Source organism: Camellia sinensis, chromosome 12, assembly GCF_055761805.1.
Source record: "Camellia sinensis isolate YWXY chromosome 12, ASM5576180v1, whole genome shotgun sequence".
Classification (NCBI taxonomy): Eukaryota; Viridiplantae; Streptophyta; class Magnoliopsida; order Ericales; family Theaceae; genus Camellia; species Camellia sinensis.
Window position 1 is genome coordinate 39,831,604 of NC_138972.1, and position 27,222 is coordinate 39,858,825.

At 41.1% G+C, this 27,222-nt stretch overlaps 1 protein-coding gene across 1 annotated transcript; it reads left to right on the forward strand.

Annotated features, from left to right (window-relative positions):
• Positions 1 to 27,127, forward strand: LOC114272017 (transcription initiation factor IIB-2-like). Its single transcript, XM_028213688.2, has 5 exons — positions 1 to 295; positions 384 to 514; positions 656 to 744; positions 25,940 to 26,019; positions 26,976 to 27,127. The coding sequence occupies exons 1-5, from the start codon at positions 1 to 3 to the stop codon at positions 27,125 to 27,127; spliced, it is 747 nt and encodes a 248-aa protein (XP_028069489.2).
• The last annotated feature ends 95 nt before the right edge of the window (positions 27,128 to 27,222 follow it).

Below are 27,222 nucleotides of genomic sequence, written 5' to 3' on the forward strand. Positions count from 1 at the left end.
ATGGTACTTCAATTTTATCTGTCCCTTGAAGAACTGATATGGGATTCTCTTGTGAATTCTTTATCTTGGTACATGTTCATATTTGATTTGCTGTTCTCTTCTCCTTTCTATTTAACTGTTGCTGTATGTACTCCAAATACCTTGATGGTACTTTTTCCATTAAAGGATCGAGCTTGTGAGATATACAAGAGGTTGGAAGATCAAAAGCCTAACACAACAAGAAATCAGGTTGCTTTATTGGCCGCTTGCCTTTACATAGCTTGTCGAAATGAAGGCAAGCCGCGCACTGTAAAGGGTAAAACCTAAAGTTTTTAGCATATGGTTGTTTCACGGTTTATCTATATCCTTCCATGAGCTCTTCTGAACCTGTGAATTTCAACTAGAAATTTGCTGTGTGGCAAATGGAGCCACAAAGAAGGAAATTGGCCGGGCAATGGAGTTTATTGTGAAACAACTAAAGATGGAAATGGGTGAATCAATGGCTATGGGAACCATAGATGCAGGAGACTATCTGGTGAGCTTCTTGTGAAGTAACAGCGCATTCTTTGGCTAATATTGCTTCATTATTATAGAATGCACTCCATGTTTTTGTTGATCACGGTTGTTTCTCTGAATTCATGTCTTGCCATTGACATTATCTCAATTTAATCTGTAGAGGCGCTTCTGTTCCAATCTTGGCATGAGCCATGAAGATCTAAAATGTGTCCAAGAAACTGTCCAGAAAGTGCAACAAATTGATATAAGGTACTTCTCTTTTGTCTGCCATGATTAATGCACATTTAGTACGTTGTCTCATGAGCGAAGATTGGAGTTTTGGTGCTTTCCTGTGTATATATCCTTTATAGATACTATAGGGAAGAGTTCAATTTGAGTAGTGATTAGAGAGACAAAACTATGCTAATGGTCCAACAATGGTGGAATGACTGGAGGATGAACAGCTAGGTAAGGGTGGAGCAAGTAGCTCAATAAGAAATAGATGACAGTGCACAAATAGGCAACATTTCCCCCAAATCCCCAATAATCCTCTCCTGGACCTTGAGAAGTTGGTTCCTATTTATAAGTTTTTCCTTGGTACCAAGAGGACACCAAGTGGCCAAATAGAAAGAAGACATATGTCCCTAAGGATCACATGGAATATTCTACCTTGAGCCACCAGGCTGGAGGTGACAGGCATCCCTCTGCATGTAATGTGTACTATTTGTTTGGCATAGATGCCTCTGCAAGTGCACTTGTAGCGGAGTGTTTAATGCTGCAACTACCTTTTGAGCCTCGGCAAGTGCAGTTGCGGTGGGAGTGTTTGCCATTGCACTTGCCTTCTCGGCTCGAATCACAGCAAGTGCACTTGTAGTGGTGAACCTTGCTGTTGCACTTGCCTTCTCAGTTCTATTTAGCCAGTTCATCCATTCTCAGGACTTCATTAACCTGCTAACGGCTATGTTCGTATTCACCTCAGCAAAGCTTCCACCTTTAGCCACCTAATCACAAACTCCCCAGCTTCCCAAGGCGAAGGCCACAGCCAAGCCTACTGTCAGCCATTCTATGCCTTAATACCAAGCCCAATGGGGCTTCCATGGTCTTGCCTGTGCAACCAAGGCAGGCACATGACCTGGGTAAATGGGAAGGGAGTCCCTTGTGCTCAGGCTTCCTTGTTCCCATCTTAGCGGGGTCACTGCGTTATACTAGTATCTCTGGGCCTACTATCAGCTCCAACCAGTAAGTCTTGGGGCCTGCTATCAACGCCAAGCATTAGCCTCTACTTGTGGAGAGGAAGCTTTTCCCAAAGGCTGCTATCACCTTGGAAGGGTGTTCCCTCTGCAAGTTAGTTGCAGTAGCTGTAGTTGCAGCAGTTGTAGTTGCTGCGGTTGTTTCCCTCAGCAACTTCGGATGGTGGTGATACCGACAATATATGGAATGGCGGCGGCACCGACAATACATGGGATGGCGGCGTTGAGACAAAGTACCTCTGCAACTTGACCGCTGCAAATGTTGCCTCTACAACCTAGTTGCTTTGGTTTTCTCTTTCCCTCAGTAACTTCTGATGGAAGCGGAACCGACAATATTAAAAATGGCGGCACTGAGGCAAAGTGCCTCAGCAGCTTGACACTGTAAGTGTTCCCTCTGCAGCTTCACTTAGATATTTTCCTTCATGGAGTCTGTTTAGATTTTTGGCGGATCAGACGTGTTTTGGCCCACTTCTCTTAGGCTTTAGCTAATGCTCCTTAAGTCATTCTTGGTCGCCTAAAAGGGGGCTACCTCAGCGCATAGGTCCACACTTAATTTGAGCCTTAATTTTTGACCCTCTACATCTGCCTCCTGAGTGTATGGGGGGCACGCCCCTTGTTTCCCATGCATGCATGATGTCAACAAATAACCCAGGAGTTGCGTAGGTTGGGTCAAGAGTTACATCAGTTGGGTCAAGAGTTGCGTCAGTTGGGTCAGAAGTTGCGTTGGCTCTCTGTAGGGTCATAATGACTCTAAAAATGTGTGTTTGACAGATAGGTCATAATGGTCCTCGGGAAACATCTTGGCACCCTTTGTCTGATTTCTTTATAAAAGGCCCCCTCTAGGTCCACTGGTCCCCACTTCCACCAAAACCCATCTTCTTGTCTTCTTCTCTCTCTAGCCTCCTGCTTCCAAAGTCTTCTTCTCCTTTCTTTATTCTTCTCCATGGCCACCACCAAATTCTTAGCCAACAGGGTTGTTCCACCCAGCATGGAATGGAAGAGGGCCCTATACTTTGGGGGGCTCACCGACCCATTTTGGAATGTTGTTGGCTCCTTTGTTCTTGATGCTCCTTCTCTAGAAGAAGCCCTACTTCTTTTTGGCAAGGCCTCCTTAGACGATGCCAACATGGTAACCCATCTCGGTACCGCACTCACTCAGGCCCTCTAGACAACTGGTCCCTTTGGGTCGACGACATCATTTTGGATAACGACTTCGAGCAACATTTGAGAGGTGTTCGTCTCTTCAATGCAATCTTAACTTTGAGGGAGTTATCTATGCGCAAGGTACAGATCAATACAGATGTGGTCATTTCTCTCAGGCCCTCTAGACAACTAGTCCCTTTGGGTCGACGACATCATTTTGGATAACGACTTTGAGCAACGTTTGAGGAGTGTTCAACTCTTTAATGCAATCTTGATTTCGAGGGAGTTATCTATGCACAAGGTATAGACCAACACAGATGTGGTCGTTTCTCATTGGAGCCGCGACACCCATACTTTTGTTCTTGCTTGGGGAGAGGTAAACCCAACTTTAGAGGATATTGCTGTTCTATTACGCCCGAGTACCTGTGGAGACTATCCTTTTGACCCTGCATCCCTAACCGTTACGAAGCAAACTGTTGTCATTGCTCTTCAAGGTGCCTTTTGAGAAGCACAAAAATACAGCTCTAGGTATGATCCCAAGACTGTAGAATTGCTTCAAGAGAGGCCAAAGAGACAACCTACTTCTTTTGGTTGAAGCAGTTTTTCATGGACATGTAACCAGACATGGGTGACATTACAAAGGACAACTGCAACTCCATAGTTGCCCGAGTTACCATGGCAACTTGTACCTGGCTGCATTTGTCAGTTATTTCATCTGTTTTTTCGTTCTTCCCAGCAACCCTGCTGGGAGCATCAACCCGTTAGTATTCCCTCTTGCTGTCAAACTCTATAGCGACAATCAGATTCCCTTGGCTTGCCTCTTCTGGGGGAATTTGTATTTTCGTTTTGACCATATTCACTCAGACTTAAAGAGGTCCATAGGCCGATATGACGTATGAAGCTTTGTGCACACCCAATTCCTGACCGTTTTCTTTTATAAGCGGTTTCCTGTTATGGGTCCCGTTCCCAAGGAATATGAGCCTTTCTTTATTGAAGACGTTCTCGATGCAGAAGGTCAGCCTATCCTAGATGCGAAGGGACGGGCCATTACAAGATAAGTACGCAACGGCCTCCCTCGAATCTCTAGGTGGTCCGGTGTTGGCACTAATTGGCCTTTTATGGATTACATTGATCGTGTGGAGGATTGTGTATTCCACCCTTTCACCCAGGCTTTTGCAGGCATTTCTGTTGTCCATTTCTACTTCTTGGAGTCTCATTATGTCAACTTTTCTCTTGACAGTGTCCAAGTCAACTCTCTCCATGTGGCCACCATGATCTACCCTAGATTTCTGCTAGTGTAGAATGAAGAGGGCATGTCCAGTGTTGTCTATCGACTAGACACGGTCCTTAGGCAAATTTGGCATGGACCAAGGTATCCCACATGCTCCTCCACTCCAGACAGACGTCCATCAGAGTTTCTAACGATTTGCTCGCAATTATACCCCCTTACTTGTGGAGGGTATAGGCCTTATGGAATTGTCTTCACTTGGGGGGAGAAGGTGCCTTCACCCCTGCAATAGACTATTTTGGCATCGCAACCTCAACTCTTTTTTTCAACTCTTGTAACAGTGATCTAGTTGCCTCTACAGTGGAATCCATTCCATAACCTGACTTATCTCTTCATCTCCCTTTCGGTTATGGAAAACAGACCAGTCTATTTTGCCGTTTCAAACTTTTGTCTTTGCATACCATAGAGGAGCCTTATCCATCTAGGGCGGTGTCTATCCAACCTCAGCAAGTCGTTCTTCCTTCTATCGGTACAATAGTACGTATGACTCGCTCTCGGCTAAGGACAGTCCAGGAGGTAGTAGCATCAGTTGCTAAGGCTCGTGCCTTGCCAACTATGAAAAGACTTCGGAAGGTACCCACAATTGGAACATATTTTGCATTCTTCTATACCTCATTGGGCTTTTCATCTTTATTTTAATAGTTACGTTGTCTTTTTTCTTTTTAGGGCCTACTAGTCTCAGGACATGGCACTGTTTCGGCCATACAACCTTCAGGCCCCGGAGGTCCTTCAACTCCCGTTGGACTTTCCTCAGATTTAGACGATAACGACAACCTTCCCATCATTTCAAGGGTTACCAGACTTAGAACCCGTAAATTGATACTCCCAGATGCTGAGAAGGAACCAACTGTTGAGACCAAACCAATTGCTGAGGCTAAAGCTCAGCCAAATGCTGAGGCAGAGCCAGTGAATAAGGCAGAGGCAGTGGCTAAGGCTGAGCTAGTTGTTTAGGTTGAAGATATGGAAGAAGATCATAATATCCCTTCTACTGAAAGCATACAAGTCCCCCCTACTGTGGAAATTATAGAAGGTGGTAAAAAATTCTTCTTAAAGATGAACCCTCTCAAGTGTGCCTTCGAAGTTACCGCAGGAAAGTTCCTTGGCTTCCTAGTACACCAGTGCAGGATTAAGGTAGACGGAGATAAAATCAAGTCAATCATAGAGATGCCACCACCACACTCTCAAAAAGCCTTGAAGAAGGTCCTAGGCAAAGTGTCATACCTAAGGATGTTTATTCTAGCCCATGCTAAGATAACGTTTTCCTTTGGGATACTACTAAAAGGGAATCACAAGTTTGAATGATTACAAGAACACCAAGAAACATTTGATATGGTAAAGAAAGCACTTACTTCGCTATCGCAACCCAAACCCGCCCTTATAGGTTTAGCATCGTAACCGACCAGTAATTCTTGGATTACCAAAGGCCTCTAGACGAAACAACATATAATTAGGGGTTGCGGAAGCAATATACAAAATATACATAATCCATTGAGCTGTGAAGACATACATGAGACTGGTAATCTTAAACTTTTTAAACATACATGTGACATCAAAAAATACAGTAGTTACACATCATCCCATGTACTGTACATATAACAGAAATTTTGTCTGTAATTCAAGTCAAAAGGAACAAAGTCTTAAATATTCACAAGAACATGGCCACAAGACTTGACATGATCCGGAAACTCCTCGAGAGGCACAAAGGGTAGCTGACAAACTCAAAACTATTCAGGCATCATCTTAAGCTTGGTCGCGTGCCTGCTCACCTACATATATAATATAAATAGTGAATGGAAGCCCAGTGAATAATAATAGAGTAAAGGGTTAAATGAATGATGTCCCATAACTAATTCAGAAACCAGAGTTCATATTGAAGACAGATTTACATTCTTATTCTTCTTCTAAGCATATACAGAAATTAGAGTTTGGGCTTAATCTTACATGGCTTATCCATTAGCGCTAACAGATCACATACAGAGTATCAAATATCATACTTGTTAGTTCCATAAAGGAACCCCCGGCCGGGTAGGGATAACTTGTCAGTTCCATAAAGGAACCTCCGAACTGGAAACGGAAAACTTGTTAGTTCCATAAAGAAACCTCCAGCCTGGTACAGATAACTTGTCAATTCCATAAAGGAACCTCCAGTCCAGGTACAGGTAGCATACTTGAATCATAGATTTAATGTTACAAATATTTGTTAGAATTGGACAATCATTCATAGTACAGAACATAACATTTCATAAAGCAACTCTTATTTCACATACAGAAAATAATTTAACTTGAACATAGCTTTACTAAGTTGTTACTCACTGATAAAGAATGACTCCAAGTAAACGAACAGAGTAGGAAATTTAAAAATCTTGTGGCGCGTGACCTACACAGATACAGAATGAATACGTACTTAATTACTCACCCGAAATCATTAACTTCGTTCTTTCTTGTCTTGGTGTGTTTCTACTTCTTATCTCCGTTATTGTGTCTTAATCTTAGCCTAGAAATGTCTAAGATGCAATGAGGATCCTAAAATACACTTGGAAATACATAACAAAACTTGTTGAAAACAGGGTCCTCGCTCGAGCGGACATGCAAAATGTGAGTGGTCGCTCGAGCGGTCCGTAAACTTTTGCAAAAGTGCTAGTTGCTTGATTTTCACGCTTGACAAATGCTCGATGGTTGCTCGAGCGTTTGACTCAGGTCCTCGCTAACATATGAACTTCTAGGAGCATGCATTTTATGCTCGAGCCAAATTTTGGTCGCTCGAGCGGAAGTGCAAGATCATAAAGTGGTCGCTTGAGCGCAGGTTCTGTCACTCGAGCGGAGGGTGTAAATTCTGAAATTTCCAAATTTGCCTTCAAACTTCAAAACTCGAATTCAAAGTCACGAATCATGTTCTTTTGGGCCAAAAACTCAAGAAAACATGTCTAACTTGAAAAACATTGAGAATTAAAGATCATTTCATGAAATCGAGGCCCATAAGCTTGTTCATTTCAGCAAACTCAAACTTGAATTGTGCAAACATAATATAAATATGACATGCATGTATTACTTTGACTTCAAAACTTCTAAGACATAATCTAATGACACGAAATGACATGAAACTTGATGAATTCTTAAAACTAAGGTGAAGTAATAACATGCATGAAGAGATTCTTGGAAAAACAACTTTAAAATGTTATGAAATATGCATTCATGCATGGTTTATGAGTTCATTCCTTCAATTCTAACTCAATTCTCATGTTAATCTATTCAATTCTCTTGAATTTATGAACTCACCATCTCAAAGGCAAGATAAAAGGCTTGAATTCTTACCTTAAACTTTGAATTCACAAGTGTGGAGGGTTAAACTTCAAAATTCTCTTCAATTCCCAACAATCCTAGCAATTCTCCTCTTTCCATTGTTGATTTCACTTGTTCTCTTGGTCTCTCTCTCTCTCTCTCTCTCTCTCTCTCTCTCTCTTACACGTTTGGAGTCTCAAGATGAGGAAGTGAGAGTGTGCAGGTGTGAGTGGAGTCATATAAGCCTTATATGGCCTTAACTAAGAGTGAACTAATTAGACTTTAATTAGCCTAAGCAATGGCCATTAATTAATTCGAATTAATTTGTTCCAAATAGAATTTTAATTAAACTCACCATAAAATTTTAAAAATTCCAACGAACACATAAATCAAGTTAATTTTGTAATCGAATGCCTGATAAGGCCTTCAATTCGAAGAATGATACAGAAACAAAAACAAATATTTTTACGATGAACAGATATAAGCACAATAAGGCAACACATACATGCAATACATTCGAAATTTCACCTTAATTATTGATTATGCTTATTTAATCATGAATTAACGTAAATCAGAGGTCGGGGTTGTTACAGTCTTCTCCCCTTAAAGAGTTTGGTCCTCCAAACTCGTAGTACCTTCATTTTGGAAGAACATTGGGTTCAATGGAAACAAATTCAGATATCTCTTCATCATATCCTCTTCCATCTCCCAGGTTGCATACATTCCTCCATGGTTTTTCCAATCCATTTTTACTAACGAAATTTCCTTATTTCTTAATCTTTTGATTCTTCGATTCACAATTTGAATTGGTCTCTCCTCGTAGGTGTAGTAATCCTTCAAAAGTACATGTGTTGGTTCAATGACATGAAGTGGATCTCGTAAGTAATCTTGAAGCATTGAAACGTGAAAAACGTTGTGCATATTTTCCATCACTGGAGATAAGGCCACTCTGTATGTCACTGAATTGATTTTCTCTAAAATTTCATACGAGCCAATGTATCTTGGTGCTAGCTTTCTTTTTACCCCAAATCGTGTCTGACCCTTCATTGGAGTTACTTTTACAAATACATGGTCACCAACTTCGTATTCTCTATCTCTTTTCCGAACATTCGCATAACTCTTTTGACGACTTTATGCAGTTTTTAGGCGTTGTTGAATCAACTTCACTTTTTTCGTCGTTTCTTGCACGAGTTCCGGTCCCAACAATGGTCTATCACCTACTTCAGCCCAACAGATCGGAGAATGGCATTTCATTCCATATAGAGATTCATAAGAAGCCATCTCAATACTTGAATGGTAGTCGTTATTATACACAAATTCAAGCAATGGTAAGTAGGTTTCCCAACTCTCTTGGAAATCCAATACACACATTCATAACATATCTTCCAAAGTTTGATTTGTTCGTTCAGTTTGGCCATCTGTTTGTGGATGGTAGGCACTACTCAATCGCAATTTAGTTCCCAAAGCCTATTGTAAACTCTGCTAGAATCTTGATGTACACTTTTAGAATCTCTATCAGATACAATAGATACTGGTACACCATGCAATCTCACAATTTCATTCACATACATGTTAGCTAACTTGTCTGCATTATAAATAGTTTTAACAGGCAGAAAATGGGCAGATTTAGTTAAACGGTCAACAATTTCCGAAATAGAATCCATACCTCGGGGAGAGCGAGGCAGTCCAACAATGAAGTCCATCGTGATATGTTCCCACTTCCATTCTGGTATTGGGAGCGGCTGAAGTAATCCAGTGAGGCGTTGATGTTCAACTTTGACTTGTTAGCAATGCAAACATCAAGCCACAAAATCTACAATGCTCTTCTTCATTCCAAGCCACCAGAAATTCTGTTTCGAATCATGATACATCTTTGTATTCCCCAGATGCATAGCAAATTAAGAATTATGAGCTTCAGTCATAACACGCTTTCTCAAATCAAAACAATCTGACACGCAAAGATTATTATGAAATTTTAACACATCGTTTGCCAATATAAATCCCGGCCTTGGTATTAAGTTTATCTCATCCACGATCTTTTTCAAAAATTCATCTTGTAGTTGCTTCTCTCTAATCTCTTTGATGATTGCAAGCTGAGCAGAAATGGCGACTAAGATCCCGCCATGTTCATGCATCACAATCTCAATCTCATTCTTTTCCAAGTCACATAACAATTCCTTCTGGCCGGTGAGCAAACATGACAAATTCCCAATGGATTTCCGACTCAATGCATCTGCAACGGTATTTGTCTTCCCTGGATGATACATAATTTGTAGATCATAGTCTTTGATCAATTCCAGCCATCTTCTCTGCCTCATGTTCAGTTTTTTTTGGGTAAAGAAGTATTTTAAACTTTTGTGATCTGTATATACCTCACAAGTTACACCATACAAATAGTGTCGCCAAATTTTCAAGGCAAACACCACAGCTGCTAGTTCAAGGTCATGTGTCGGATAGTTCTTTTCATGTGGTCGGAGTTGCCGAGAAGCATAAGCAATCACCTTACCATTTTGCATTAACACACAACCCAAACCTGTGTAGGATGCATCACTATAAATCTGAAACCCATCAGTACCATTAGGCAAAGTTAAAATTGGTGCAGTTACTAATCTAGTTTTCAACTCTTGGAAGGCAGACTCTCTTTGATCGTTCCAATCGAATGATATATTTTTTTGAGTTAATTGGGTCAAAGGCATAACAAGTTTTGAAAAGTCTTTCACAAATCTTCTGTAGTAGCCTGCAAGCCCCAGAAAAACTTCTAACTTCTGTCACATTAGTTGGTCTTGGCCAGTCCACAATGGTTTCAACTTTCTGAGGGTCAACAGAGATACCATCCTTATTGATTACATGTCCCAAAAATGTCACACTGTCAAGCTAAAATTCACATTTGGACAGTTTTGTGTACAAGTTTTTTTCTCTTAAAATCTATAAAGCAGTTCTCAGATGATGCTCATGTTCTTCCCTACTTTTAGAATATATTAGTATATCATCAATGAATATAACAATAAATTCATCAAGAAATTGTTTGAACACTCTATTCATTAAGTCCATGAAGGTTGTAGGTGCATTTGTTACTCCGAATGGCATGACAAAACATTCATAATGCCCGTATCTAGTTCAGAAAGTGGTTTTCTCAATGTCTTCTGCTTTCACTTTTAGCTGGGGTAACTCGGATCTAAGGTCTATCTTAGAGAACACTTGGGCCCCCTGGAGTTGGGCAAACAGGTCATCTATTCGGGGTAATGGATATTTGTTTTTCACGGTTACTTTGTTCAACTCACGGTAGTCAATGCACAGCCTCAAGGACCCGTCTTTCTTTTTGACAAACAACACTGGAGCTCCCCATGGTGAGGTACTCAGATGGATAAATTTCTTGTCTAAGAGTTCTTGGAGTTGGCCTTTTAACTATTTCAGTTTAGAAACTGACATTCTATAAGGAGTCTTACAGATAGGTTATGTTCCAGGTACTACATCAATAGCAAACTCAATTTCACTATCAATTAAGTCCCCATGTAGGTCATTAGGAAACACATCAGGAAATTCACAAATCACAGGAATAGTTTCGACACCGGCACTATCCGAAGACACAGTCAACACACTACACAAATAGCCTCGACAACCTTTTCCCAACAATTTTCTGGCTTTCATAAATGAAATCAAGTATGGTAGAGGAACTACTCCATTCCTAGTGAAAACAAACTCAGGCATACCAATTGGTTTAAACATGATGGTTTTATTCACACAATCAATAGTAGCACAATACTTCGACAACCAATCCATGCCCAAAATACAATCAAAGTGGTCAATGCTCAAAGGTAGCAAATCAACGTACAATGTCGTATTACCAATCAAAACATCATATGCTGGATATACATAAGTACGCATCATAGAACTTCCCAATGGTGTAGACACAAATAATATGCATTTCATAGGTTCTAATGATCTAGTCAACTTCCGAGAAAAAGCATGCGATACATTCTGCACAGATAGAAATTATACCTGACACCACTGGCTCAGTATTCTGTACATCCCCAAGTACTAGCGTGAACACTCTCTCTTGCTTTAGTGTTTCATTCCTGGTGTTAGTCTTGGCATTTGTTCTTGCATTGGCCCTCGTTATAGGAGTAGATCCAGCTGAACTTGTTGCCGGATGGTTTGCATTGTCGAACCTCATTGGACAGTCCTTAATCATGTGACCGGTTTTGCCACACCGAAAACATGCGCCCGATACACGATGACACATGCCTTTATGCTTCCTTCCATATTCTGAACAGATTGGCATAGACCCACTACTTTGGCTTGAACTGCTTGAAGATCCAGTATTTTGCTTTTTGTTCGTGAAGAATGAACGACCCTTCCGAAAATTGGATCCAGGTTTTTTGCTTCTCCATTCCGTTGTTGGTGCCTTGGCTTGTTTTATTACTGCTAGGGTGGCTTCTGCCATTACCGCTCTATCTAAAACTTCCACATAGGTAGGCAATTTCAAGATACCTACACGATCAAACACTTCCAAATCCAAGCCGCCTTCAAATTTCAGTGCCTTTTTGTAATCAGTATCCACCATATGTGGAGCAAACCGAGCTAGTTTGGTGAATTTGGCTTCATACTCAGCCATAGACATCCTTCCCTACTTAAGTTCTTCAAACTCTGACACTTTCCAATCCTTGAAGCATTGGGGAAAGTACTTGTTGTAGAATATCTCATTGAACTGAGTCCATGTCATGTCCCCGTTATTATTTTGAACTAATAAGCACCATCTCCGGGCTTCATCCTTAAGGGTGTAGGTGGCCAAAAGTAGTTTATGAGTCACGGAGCAAGGGAACACTTCAAATAACTTTTCCATTTCAAGCAACCATGTTTCTGCATTTAAGGGTTCAATACCACCCAAGAAAGTTGGCGGTTTCATCTTCATAAACTTCTGGGTTAAGTTGATGATATCATTGTTATCCGATTCAACTTGCACCAGCGGAGGTGGAGGGGGCAAACGTTGTTGTCTCTGTTGTTGCTGAGCCATTGCCTTAGTTAAAGCTGCAATCATTTGTTCCACGCGACTCATTCGAGCCTCGGATGATTGAGTTGTTCCATCACTTCTTGTATTTTCCGTTTGTTATAGGTGAACAGAACATTATAAACATAGGCATATAGTTCTTTTTACAATATTCAGATCATTTGTTTCCATATCATGTGGTTATTATCAGATTTAGTTTTCACTTTCAATGAACACACGCTCACATATGCAGATGGAATGGCCCTACTTCTGACTAGGACATCTTAAGCTCATATGGACTTGTGTATACGGTAGAACACGTGCTCGGATACCAATCTGTCACGACCCAACCCCCCTATAGGTTTAGCGTCATACTCGGCTAGTAATCCTTGGATTACCGAAGGCCTCTTAATGAAATAATATATAATTAGGGGTTGCGGAAACAATATACAGAATATACATAATCCATTGAGCTGTGAAGACATACATGAGACTGATAATCTTAAACTTTTTAAACATACATGTGACATCAAAAGATACAGTAGTTACATGTCACCCCATATACCGTACATATAACAAAAATTTTGTCTGTAATTCAAGTCAAAAGAACCAAAGTCTTAAATATTCACAAGAACATGGCCACAAGACTTAACATGATTCGGAACCTCCTGGCACAAAGGGTAGCTGACAAATTCAAAACTCTTCAGGCATCATCTTAAGCCTGGTAGCACACCTGGTCACCTACATATATAATATAAATAGCGAGCGGAAGCCCAGTGAATAATAACAGAGTAAAGGGTTAAATGAATGATGTCCCATAACTAATTCAAAAACCAGAGTTCATATCGAAGACAGATTCAGATTCTTATTCTTGTTCTAAGCATATACAGAAATCAGAGTTCAGGCTTAATCTTACATGGTTTATCCATTAGTGCTAATAGATCACATACAGAGTATCAAATATCACACTTGTCAGTTCCATAGAGGAACCTCCGGCCAGGTACGAATAACTTGTCAGTTCCATAAAGGAACCTCCGGACTGGGAATGGATAACTTGTCAGTTCCATAAAGTAACCTCCAGTCAGGTATAGATAACTTGTCAGTTCTATAAAGGAACCTACGGTCTAGGTACAAATAGCATACTTGAATCACAGATTTAATGTTACAAATATTTGTCAGAATTGGACAATCATTCATAGTATAGAACATAACACTTCATAAAACAACTCCTATTTCACATATAGAAAATAATTTAACTTGAACATAGCTTTATGAAGTTATTACTCACAGATAACAAATGGCTCCAAGTAAACGGATAGAGTAGGCAATTCAGATATCTTGTGGCGCGTGATCTTCATAGATGCAGAATGAATACGTACTGAATCACTCGTAATCATTAACTTAGTTCTTTCTTGTCTCGGTGTGTTTCTACTTCTTATCCCCATTATTGTGTCTTAATCTTGACCTAGAAATGCCTAGGATGCAATGAGAATGCTAAAATGCACTTGGAAATACTTAACAAAACTTGCTGAAAATATGGTCCTCGCTCGAGCGGACATGCAAAATGTGAGTTGTCGCTTGAGCGTAACTTTTGTCGCTCAAGCGGTCTGTAAACTTGTGCAAAAGTGCTGGTTGTTTGATTTTCAAGCTTGACAGACGCTCGATGCTCGCTCAAGCGTGTGACTCAGGTCCTCGCTTGAGCACAACTCTTGTCGCTCGAGTGGCCTGCAAAACATATGAGCTTCTGGGATTATGCATTTTACGCTCGAGCCAAATTCTGGTTGCTCAAGCGGAAGTGCAAGATCATAGAGTGGTCACTCAAGCGCAGGTTCTGTCACTCAAGCACAGGGTGTAAATTCTGGAATTTCCAGATTTGCCTTCAAGCTTCAAAACTCGAATTCAAAGTCACAAATCATGTTCTTTTGGGCGAAAAACTTAAGAAAACATATCCAACTTGAAAAACATTGAGAATTGAGGATCATTTCATGAAATCAAGGCCCATAAGCTTGTCTATTTGAGCAAATTCAAACTTGAATTGTGCAAACATAATATAAATATGACATGCATGCATTACTTTGACTTCAAAAATTCCAAGACATAATCTAATGACACAAAATGACATGAAACTTGATGAATTCTTAAAACTAAGGTGAAGTAGTAACATGCATGAAGAGATTCTTGGAAAACAACTTCAAAATGTTATGAAATATGCATGCATGCATGGTTTGAGTTCATTCCTTCAATTCTAACTCAATTCCCATGTTAATCTATTCAATTCTCTTGAATTCATGAACTCACCATCTCAAAGGCAAGATAAAAGGCTTGAATTCTTACCTTAAACTTTGAATTCACAAGTGTGGAGGGTCAAACTTCAATATTCTCTTCAATTCCCAACAATCCTAGCGATTCTCCTCTTTCCATTGTTGATTTCACTTGTTCTCTTGGTCACTCTCTCTCTCTCTCCCTCTCTCTCTCTCTCTCTCTCTCTCTCTCTCTCTCTCACACACATACACACACACACACACACACGTTTGGAGTATCAAGATGAGGATGTGAGAGTGTGTAGGTGTGAGTGGAGTCATATAAGCCTTATATGGCCTTAATTAAGAGTGAACTAATTAGACTTTAATTAGCCTAAGCAATGGCCATTAATTAATTCGAATTAATTTGTTCCAAATCGAATTTTAAAAACTCACCATAAAATTCTAAAAATTCCAACCAACACATAAATCAAGTTAATTTCGTGGTCGGATGTCGATAAGGCCTTCAATTCGTAGAACGATACAGAAACGGAAACAGATATTTTTATGATGAACAGATATAAGCATAATAAGGCAACACACACATACAATACATTCAAAATTTCACCATAATTGCTTATTAGGCTTATTTAATCATGAATTAACGTAAATCAGAAGTCGGGGTTGTTATATTCGCCACTTACAATGATTGGCCCACAACCTAAAAGCCTCTGCTGCTGTATCTTATATCTTCACCTCTACTTGTCCAAGACATAGATTGCGTTGTGAAGCCAGTCTATTACATTAGCTGCAAAATCAATGGTGTCAAATCACGATATACCCCAATTGAGAGGCATTGTTTGGCCTTAATCTTCACAGTGCAAATGTTATATCATTATTTTTTAGCACACCCGATCCAGGTTGTGACTTGGAGTGATCCAATCCGCTACTTATTGAGCAAGCCCGCTCTAACTGGAATAATGGCAAGATGGCTTTTGGCTCTAGCAGAATATGACATCACTTGCATTACGCCCAAGGCTATTAAGAGCCAAGCACTTGCAGATTTGCTAGCACAATTTCCATCTAGTAAACATGAACCTGCAAAGGTACCTCTACCTGGTGAGGTCCATGTCTCAGCAACTGAGGGTGAGACTTATTGGGATTTAAAATTTAATGTAGCCTTTAGAGTTGGGAAAGGTGTAACTGGCATAACACTATCCAGTCAAGAGGGGCAGAAGTTCCATTTATCATATAAGCTAGACTTTGAATGTTCAAACAACGAGGTTAAATATGAGGCTCTGGTACTAGGGTCTGATTGTTGTCCAAAAGAAAGGCCTCTGCAAGTTGAAAATTTGGGGCAACTCCAAGTTAGTTGTCAAGCAAACACTGGATGATTTCGCCTTGGAAGAGCCGCTTCTAGCCCTATACTACGACATAATTCAAAAGTTGCTCACTCAATTTTATGATGTCCAAATACAACACACCCCTCGAACACACAACCGTTTCCCCGATGCCCTAGCTACACTGGAGGCAAAAGTGGATATACCAGATGATAGTATAGCCATCGTCATTGAGAAAAGAACAACACTAGCAGTGTTAGCTGAAGGACATACATAAGAGGATGCTAAGGGATGGACAGCAGATATAATCCAACAGCTGAAAACAGGCCAAGAAACAATCAGACCAGCAGAACATATATCATTCCTACTCCTCAGAGGAGAGTTATACTTCTGTGGTCCCAACAAGCTGTTAACAAGGTGCATCGGTAGACAAGAAGCAACTTATAAACTTAAGCAGATCCAGGCTAAGTTCTACGAAGATGAAGATATCAGTTTGTACTAACAAATGCAGAGGCAAGGGTATTATTAGCCAGAAATGGAAAAGGAAAGTACTGAGTTGCAAAGGCAATGTGCAAAATTTCAATCCTATCCAAAAAAGAGAAAGCCCATTTCTTAAGTAGTGAAGAATGAAGACAGCCATATATTGACCATCTTGGAAACGATACACTACCTGAGAACAAAATCGATGCAATCAGAGTTAAGAGGTTTGTCCTTTGCTTCTTCCTTGATTAGGGGAAGATGTACCAAAGAAATTGAGGCAAACAAAGTGCTGAGGGAAGCCACAAGGTAGAGCATCAAGGAGGGAAATGACTATATGGACACCTTATCCACCTCGGCTACTACTGGCTGACAATGGAGGGAGATGCTAAAAATTTTGTGAGAAGATGCTAGTCCTGTCAGAAGTTTAGAAACTTGATACATGCACCGTCAGTTGAAATGCACAACATCAAGACCCCTTACCTGTTTCATACTTGGGCATTTGATTTTGTAGGCCCTATAGCGTAGCAATCCAAATGCCACAGATGGATACTTGCAGCAACTGAAGTTAGCACCAAGTATGTAAAAGCCATACCAATGAGGAAAGCAGGCGGAGCTGAAGTGGCCAACTTCATTAGGGAAAACATCATCTGTATGGGAAGATGGCCCCGAGATAAAAAAAAAAAAATGTAATGGCGATGAGTCCCAAGAAGGGTTGGTGGAGATGCCTGAACTCGCCCCCAAGTGCATGCAAGACAGGCCCAAACTGCAGCATGCTCAAGATGCCTGGCCTTGATCCATCTTTTGTCACTCATCACCTTGACACTTTTCCCAACTTTAAGCCAATAAAGCAGCATGCTCAAAAGTACCATCCCGATCTTAAGGCAAAAGATTAAGGAAGAGGTAGAAAAGTTGCAGAGGGCCAAGTTCATTGAGCCTATACAATACCAAACTTCGCTAGCAAATATTGTGCTGATAAAGAAGAAGAATGGCCAGATCAGGGTTTATGTAGACTTTTGCGACCTGAACACGGCCTCCTTGAAAGATGAGTTTCCATATCTTCAGCCTCAACAACCGACTCAGCCTCAACCTTTGGCTCAACCTTAGCAACTGGTTTGGCCTCGGCAGTTGGTTCTTCCTCAGCATCCAGGAGTATCAGTCTACGGGTTCTAAATCTGGTAACCCTTCAAGCAATAGGAAGGTTGTCGTCATCATCAAAATCTGATAAGAGTCCAATGGCAATTGAAAGGCCTCCAAGGCTCGAAAGTGGTATGGCCGAAACAGTGCCACGTCCTAAGACCAGTAGGCCCTGAAAAGAAAAAGACAATGTAACTATTAAAACAAAGATGAAAAACCCAATGAGGTATAGAAAAATGCAGAATATGTTCCAAGTGTGGGTACCTTCCAAAGTCTTTTCCTAGTTGGCGAGCAACAAGCCTCAGCAACTGATGACACTGCCTCTTGGACTGCCCTTAGCCAAGAGCGAGTCATACGCACTGTTGTACTGATAGGGGGAAAGAGCGACTTACAGAGGTTGGACAGACACCGCCCCAAATGGATGAGGCTTCTCTACGGTAGACAAAGACAAAAGTTTGAAACGACAAAACAAACTGGTATGTTTCCTGCGACTGAAAGGGAGACGAAGAGATAATTCAGGTTGTGGAATGGGTTCCACTGCAAGTACAACTAGATCAGTGTTACAAAAGTTAAACAAAGAGTCGAGGTCACGATGCCAAAATAGTCTGTTACTAGGGCTGAAGGCACCTTCTCTCTCAAGTGAAGGTAACTCCATGGGCCTAAACCCTCCACAAGTAAGGTGGTGTAATCGCGAGCAAATCGTTGGAAACTCTGATAGAAGTCTATCTGGAGTGGAGAAGCATGTGGGATTCCTTGGTCTATGTTGAATTGCCTAAGGACCCTGTCTGGTCGATAGACAACGCTAGACATGCCCTCTTCATTCCATACTAGCAAGAATCTAGGGCAGATCATGGCGGCCACATGGAGAGAGTTGAATTGGACACTATCAAGAGAACAGTCCACATGACGAGCCTCCAAGAAGTACAAAGGGACAACAGAAATGCTTGCAAAAGCCTGGGTGAAATGGTGGAATGCACAATCCTCCACACGATCAATGTAATCCACAAAAGGCCTATTAGTGCCAACATCGAACCACTTAGAGATGTGGAGGAGGAAGTTGCGTACTTGTCTTGTAATGGCTTGTCCCTCCGCATCTTGGATAGGCTAACCCTCTGCATCAAGAACATTTTCAGTAAAGAAAGGCTTATACTCCTTCGGAATGGGGTCCATTGTAGGGAACCGCTCATAAAATAAAGTGATCAGGGATTGGGTGTGCACAAAGCTCCATACGTCATATCGGCCCATGGACCTCTCCATGTCCGAGTGGATGAGGTCAAGACGGAAATACAAATGCCCCAATAAAAGTGGAACCAAGGGAATCTGATTGCTGCTACAGAGTTTGATGACAAGAGGGAACACGAACGAGTTGATGCTCTCGGTAGGGTTGTTGGAAAGAATGAAAAAAGAGATGACATAACTGACAATTGCAGTTAGGTACAAGTTGCCACAGTAACCCGGGCCAACTATGGAGTTGCGATTGTCCTCTGTAATATCACCCACAACTAATAGTATGTCCTTGAAAAAGTGTTTCAGCCAAGAGAGGTAAGTTATCATGTCCCTCTTTGGCCTCTCTTAAAGCAATTCTCTAGTCTTGGGATCATACCAAGAGCCGTATTTTCGTGCTTCTCGAAAGGCACCTTAAAAAGCAGTGATGGCAGTTTGCTCCGCAATGATTAGAGATACAAGGTCAAAAGGATAGTCTCCACGGGTACTCAGGCATAATAGAATAACAACATCCTCAAGAGTTGGGGTTACCTCTCCCAAGCAAGTACAAAAGTATGGGTGTCACTGCTCCTATGAGAAACGACCACATCTATGTTGGTTTGTACCTTGCACATAGATAACTCCCTCGAAATCAAGATAGCATTGAAGAGACGAACACGCCTCAAACACTATTCGAAGTCGCTGTTCACAATGACGTCGTCAAGGTTGACCATGTCAACATCATCTAAGGAGGCCTCGCCAAAATGGATCAGGATTTCTTCTAGAGAAGGAGTATCAAGAGCAAAGGAGTCAATAGCCTTCCAAAATGGGTCGGCAAGCCCCAAAGTATGGGCCCCTCTTCCATTCAGCGCTAGGTGGGACAACCCTATTGGCTAAGAATCTGGTGGTGGCCATGAAGAAGAATAAATAAAGGTGAAAAAGACTTTAGAAGAGGGAGGCTAGAGCGAGAAGATGGGTTTTGGTGGAAGTGGGAGATCGTGGACCCAGAGGAGGCCTATTTATAAAGAAATCAGAGAAAGGGTGCCAACATGTTTCCCCATGACCATTATGACCCATCAGTCAAACACACCTTTCGAGAGTCATTATGACCCTACAGAGAGCCGACGCAACTTTTGACGTAACCAACGTAACTTCTAACCCAACCGACGTAACTTCTAACCAAATCAACGTAACTCTCAACCCAACCGACATAACCCAAGGTTAGTGGCTGACATCATGCACACATGAGAAACATGGGGCATGTCTCATATGAGCGTAGAGGCAAATGTAGAGGGTCATAAATTAAGGCTCAAATTAAATATGGACCTAAGTGCTGAAGTCGCCCTTTTTAGGCGACCAAGAATGACTAAAGGAGCATAAGCTAAAGCCTAAGGGAAGTGGGCCAACAGTAGGCCGAAGCATGTCCGACCCACCAAAGATCCGAACAGACTCCACGAAGGAAAATGTCTAAATGAAGTTACAGAGGGAACACTTGCAGTGGTCAAGTTCCTGAGGCATTTTGCCTCAGCGCTGCCATTCCCAATATTGTTAGTTCCACTGCCATCTGAAATTGCTAAGGGAAAAATAAAATCGAAGCAACTAAGTTACAGAGGCAGCACTTGCAACGGTCAAGTTACAGAGGTACTTTGTCTCAACGCCGACATCCCAAGTATTGTCGATGTCGTCTTCATTCCAAGTATTGTCGGTATTGCCACCATCCAGTGTTGTTGAGGGAAATAGCAACCGCAAACAACTACAACTGTCACAACTAACTTACGAAAGGAACACCCCGCCAAAGTGATGGCAGCCTTTAGGAGAAGCTTCCCCTCCACAAGTAGAGGCAAACGTTTGGCGCTGATAGCAGGCCCCAATGCTTACTAGTTAGAGCTGATAGCAGGCCTAGAAATACCAGTATACCGCGATGACCCCGCAAAGATGGGAGTATGGTAGCCCAAGCACAAAGGACTCCCTTTCTGTTTACCCAGGTTATGGGCCTATCTTAACTGCACAAGTAGAACCAAGGAAGCCCCCATGGGCTTGGTATTAAGGCACAACATAGTTGATAGTAGCTTTGGCTGTGGCTTTCACCCTAGGAAGCTGGGGAGTTTGTGCTTAGGTGGCTAAGGGTGGAGGCTTCGGTGAGGTGAACACGGACATAGCTAAAGTCTTGAGAATGCATGTACTGGCTAAATAGAACTGAGGGCAAGCGCAGCAGCAAGGTTCACCGCTGCAAATGCACTTGCTGAGGTTCGAGCTAAGAAGGCAAATGCAACGGCAAACACTCCCGCCGCAACTGCACTTGCTGAGGTTCAAAAGGTAGTTGCAAAGCCAAACACTTCCGCCGCAAGTGCACTTGCTGAGGCATCTGTGCCAAACAAATAGTACACAGTACATGCCGAAGAACGCGTGGCACCTTCAGCCTGGTGGCTCAAGGCAGAATATTCCATGTGATCCTTAGGGACACATGTCTCCTCTCTATTTGGCCACTTGGTGTCCTCTTGGTACCAAGGAAAAGCCTATAAATAGGACCCAACTTCTCAAGGTCCATGAGAGTATTATTAGGGATTTGGGGGGAGATGATGCCCATTTGTGTACTGCTATCTATTTCTTCTTGAGCTACTTGTGCCACCATCTCCTAATTACTCATCCTCCAGTCATTCCACCATTATTGGATCATTAGCATAGTTTTGCCTCTCTAATCACTACTCACATTGAACTCTTCCATATATTTTTGGCGATATGGAAAAAGATCATAATATACCTCCTACTGAAAGCGGACAAGTCCCTCATACCGTAGAAGTTATAGAGGGTGGTATGATTACTGAGGGAGTTGAGGCTCCAAACCCTATTGATCCCATTCATTCTGACCATTCCACCGTTGGTGGGGAGGATTTTGTTCCTGAAACTCTGAGAGAAGAGCGTAGAGTAAGAGAGCCACTTGAAGTTGAGCCACCCCCACTGGAAGCCAGATCTGGGAATTCTTCTCAATCCATTGAGTCTCATCTAGGTCAGTAAACCATAATTTCCAATATCCCAGTTGTTGAAGAAGGTGAAGATGTAACGATTGCTTCTAATGTGAGCCCCCCAAATTTGACTCAACTTGTAGAGGCAGCTGCCAACTTGGCCACTCCTGGTGCTATTGCTGCTGTGGTACTTCTGACCCAGTTGTGTCAGCAACTTCTGAGTAACTTGCTGATCTGTACCCCTACTCACTTTTCTGAGGTGCCAACTAATCTTGGGGAATCACAAGACTTTTATATAGGGATCAACACCACCATTGCGCCAGATTTGAATATTAGAGACTACCACATAGATAATCTTTTTTCGAAACGATAGAGGACCCGTGGTACTGAGATTTCTTACTGCCTCAATTAGGGCTGAAAAGATAGGCAAATTATGGTTCACCAAGAAGATTTTGTAGTCGTGTATGGCACCCTCCGCACATATGCTGACTAAGTGGGCCTCATCCACTAGTTCATGACAATTAATGGCCTTATCTTGGAACCACTTGACATAGTCCAATATATCTTCACCTTCTTTTTGGACATCTTGCCCAAGTGTGAGGGTTGTAACTTTCTTTTGGACTTGGAAGAACTTCGTATAAAACTTGTTCACCATCTCCTCCAAACTCTTGATCGAGTTGGGGACCAAGTTCACATACCAGCTGTAAGCCTTTTTAGTAAGTGATTTGGAGAACTCCCGAAGGCACCAAGAGTGGTCACTACCATGGACACTAAGAATTTCAATGAATCTTATCACATGTTCTCTAGCATTACCTTGTTTCCCATCACACTTTACAAACTTGGGTACTATATACCTAGTTGGGTATAGCATGACTAATATCTTCGAAGAGTATAGAGGTTTCACATTCGAAACGGGAAGAGATGGTAGTTGTTTCTTGCTACGCTCTTACTCGAGCATAGTTTGTACGTCCGCTACAGTAACAAAGTGAGTGGACTGGAATGGACCAATCTGCTCCTGGGTAGTTGAGCCAACAATCGTACCATTCGCCTGAGGTACTGCAAGCAGCACCTGGGTCGGAGCCTGATTCTTAGGGAACAGATTAGGTACTGGGTTTGGGACTGTTACAAGCAGAGGTGCCTACGCTGGAGCTTGTTTGGATGCCATGGACATAATCACTTCGGTGAGCGTTTGTAAAGCTATCAGGATTTCCCTCTATGTATCCTGAAGTGACTAGACTGCCTTGACCACAACACTGTGGTCATGGGCCTCAACATGTGCTGCTCTACCATTGGAAGAGTCTTGCTGCCATGGGGGTTACTAAACTTCATCCTCTGCCATTTTTTCCAATGAAGTATGCAAGCCACTGCGGGTATGAACCATTAACAAAGCAGCCTCCCCAGTAGAGCCATTAGAAATGTAGGGAAGAGTTTGATGTGAATAGTGATTAGAGAGGCAAAACTATGTTAATGGTCCAACAATGGTGGAATGACTAGAGGATGAGTAGCTAGGTGAGGGTGGAGCAAGTAGCTCAAGAAGAAATAGATGGCAGCGCACAAATAGGCAGCATCTCCCCTAAATCCCCAATAATCCTCCTTAGGACCTTAAGAAGTTGGGTCCTATTTATAGACTTTTCCTTGGTACCAAGAGGACACCAAGTGGCCAAATAGAGAGAAGACATGTGTCCCTAAGGATCACATGGAATATTCAACCTTAAGCCACCAGGCTGAAGGTGCCACGCGTCCCTCTGCATATAATGTGTACTATCTGTTTGGCACAGATGCCTCAACAAGTGCACTTGCGGCAGGAGTGGTTGGCGCTGCAATTACATTTTGAGCCTCACCAATTGCAATTGCGGCGGGTGTGTTTTCTTAGCTTGAACCTCCACAAGTGCACTTGCAGCGATGAGCCTTATTGTTGCACTTGCCTTCTCAATTCTATTTGGCCAGTTCATGCATTCTTAGAACTTCATTGGCCTACTATCGGCTATGTTTGTGTTCACCTCAGCGAAGCCTCTATCCTTAGCCACCTAACCACAAACTCTCCAGCTTCCCAAGGCGAAGGCCACAACTAAGCCTACTGTCAGCCATGTTGCCCCTTAATACCAAGCCCAAGCGGGCTTCCTTGGTCCTACTTGTGCAACTAAGGTAGGCCCATGACGTGGGTAAATGGAAAGGGAGTCTCTTGTACTCGGACTACCATGCTCCCATCTTCGCGAGGTCACCGTTGTATAGTGGTATCTATGGGCCTACTATCAGCTCCAACTAGTAAGCCTTAGGGCCTGCTATCAGCACTAAGCATTAGCCTCCACTTGTGGAGGGGAAGCTTCTCCCAAAGGTTGCTATCACCTTGGTGGGGTGTTCCCTTCGCAAGTTAGTTACAGCGACTGTAGTTGTTGCGGTTGCTATTTCCCTCAGCAACTTTGGATGATGGCGATACCGACAATACTTGGAATGGCGGCAGCACTAACAATGCTTGGGATGGCGGCGCTGAGACAAAATACCTCTACAACTTGACCGCTGCAAGTGTTGCCTCTACAACTTAGTTATTTTTGTTTTCCGTTTCTCTTAGCAACTTCAGATGGCAGCGAAACCGACAATATTGATAATGGCGGCGCTAAGGCAAAATGCCTCAGCAACTTGACCACTGTAAGTGTTCCCTCTACAACTTCCCTTAGACATTTTCCTTCATGGAGTCTATTCAAATCTTTGGTAGGTCAGACTTGCTTTAGCCCACTGTTGGCCCACTTCCTTTGAGCTATAGCCCATGCTCCTTTAGTCATTCTTGGTCGCACAAAAGGGGCGACCTCAGCACTTAGGTCCATACTTAATTTGAGCCTTAATTTCTGAACCTCTACAGCTAGAGACTAGAGTAATGCTATGCAGAGAAGGTGAAAAAATAAAATAAAATTTTAGAGTTGTTATAGACATCTTTAACATTTATATTTGAAATTATTCCAGTTCTTTTTTGTGTTCCAATGATTGTCAAATTTTGAGATCAGAGTACTTCCATGAGGAACTAAATCAAATTACTCCTGTTGAATCAGATGTGGAGATTAAGGTACTTTTGTTTTCCAAGTGGCGAGAAATTAATAAAACAAATGAATATCTAATTGAGATGTTTAAATTAAGATTGGAGGAAATCCAGGGACAAGACAGTCTTGTGATTAGGTTACTAATTCAGTACACACATCATTTCATCTAGTCTAGGCCCATCCTGGCCTATGTTCACCTCATACTGCAAATCGATTTTTCTTCTCATGTGTGAGAACTTCTCAGACATCTCTAGCATCATGTAGTAGTGCTTCTACGGGACTAAAAGCTTGTAGATGTGGCATAAGTATGGAATGTGCTTCATGAAGAGGTTTTGAATACATGTACCAGGGTTTCTATTGAGTTTGGGGCAAAGAATAATTTTTTATTTAATTTTTGAAATAGTCAGGTCTCTAGATTTGACCATGCTACCGAGTGTATGCAGGGATGAAGATAAGTTTTTCAATTTATTTTTTATTCTTATTAAAATTTATGATTATTTCTTCGATTTATATAGAATGCCCCCTAAGTTTTTGAAAATTCTTTTATTGACCTTCTATTTCATGAGTACTTCTACAATATGTATGGCATAATCTCAAACTATTTCATCTATTAAATAATGAATTCTACTTGATATGTAAATATATCATCATTTGTCATCCTTTATTTATATAAGTTATATTAATCAATAAAATGCCTTAAAATGATTTTTCTAATAAATTACACACCAAAATCCTAAGTATATTGCTAAAAATTTATATCAATTAATTGCAATTAGTATATCAAGAAGTGGTTTATATAGATTTAGTGATTGACTTACTAATTTTTCAAAGAAGTTACCATTTTCCAGAAGCTAGAAATTTATTTTTTTTGTTTTGTTTTTTTTTTTGTTTTTTTTTTTGTTAAATTTACTTTGACCCTCTAAACGAGATTTCTAGCTTCGTCTATGACTGTACACGAATATCACAGATACCTCCATGGTCCCTTTAGTTGATGAAGATCTAACAGAAACCTTACTGCTGCTCTTTGATCCTTTGGCACAATCACTTTTTATTGTATACTGGTTATACATACTTTGGATAGTCAGTTTTACCTAACTATTATTTACTGGATAACTTTTCATTACAGAAGGAGCCCTATATCCATTGCAGCTGCAATTATTTACATGATCACTCGACTGTCAAGTAAAAACAAGCCTCTGCTGCAAGGTTTAAAAAATCCATGTCTTGTTTGTTATAAATGAGGATGTTTAAGACAAGATAGACTCTGTTTTGGAATTTTTTTTATTTTTTTTATTTTTTATGCCAAACAATAGCAGGATCGACACATGTTACGATTGTGGGAAAACATATGATTTTATGATTAACCATATGTTAGCCTCTTAGGGCATTTCCAATCTTGACTCTATTTTTCATCAAATTTGAGTGAAAATTTAGTTAAAAGGCTTGATTTGGTATGAAACACTTTAATCCTTTTGTTCTTTTCTTTTCTTCTTCTTTTCCATTAGATCTTTTTAAAAAGTTCTCAACTTATCCCAAAAACCTCTTTTAACTATCTCAAATCCATACTCTTCTTAATACTTGGTAACATTATGTGACTGAAAAAATAAATAAAAATAAAAATTAGTGAAGGCTTTGGTTTATCTCTCATTTCAAGAAATATTTGCAACTCCTTCGCCTTGATAAAGGTTAGTTGAAATGATTGGAACTCATTGTTAGCTCTCTTCTTTTCTTTTCTTTTTTTTTTCTTTTTTTTCTCTAAAAAAAATTTGAATTCAATGAAAGATTGGAGTTGCTCTCGCTACTGGCAATATGAATGAAAGTGGGTAATACAGATTTCTAGTTTTCATTCATATTTTAGCCTGTAGGTGTTCGTCTCTCAACCTATTTTAGGGGCTCCAATTCCCTTGTTACCTTAGCAAAAAAATAAATAAATAAATAATGATAATAATAATAATAATGATATTACCCTAGAAGAAAATTGATTCTTAGGCCTCATTGACCGTTCAAAACTGACCACGCATTGATGTTGTATTGGTCAGTGTGTGTGCCCAACCAACGCAGTGCTTGATCCATGCTCAGTTTTGGCTTGATTAGTAGGGATGTGAATATCAAAGATCATCTTGAATGTATACATGGACTTGATTGAAGCAATATGTGTGCAGATATTGCAAATGCTACTACAGTTGCAGAATCAACGATCAGGAACGCATATGGAGATATTTATCCCCATGCTGCAAAGATAATACCAGACTGGTATGCAAAGGAAAAGGACCTCGAGCAACTTGCTAGCCCAAAACCTTCTTCACAAAAATGAGACTGCAAATCTTGTTAGGTGAACTGAGTTGGGAGCTTCTTGTTTCGGATCTTTTGGATGCTGTAGGACTGGGAGTAGAAGAATCAATATACAGC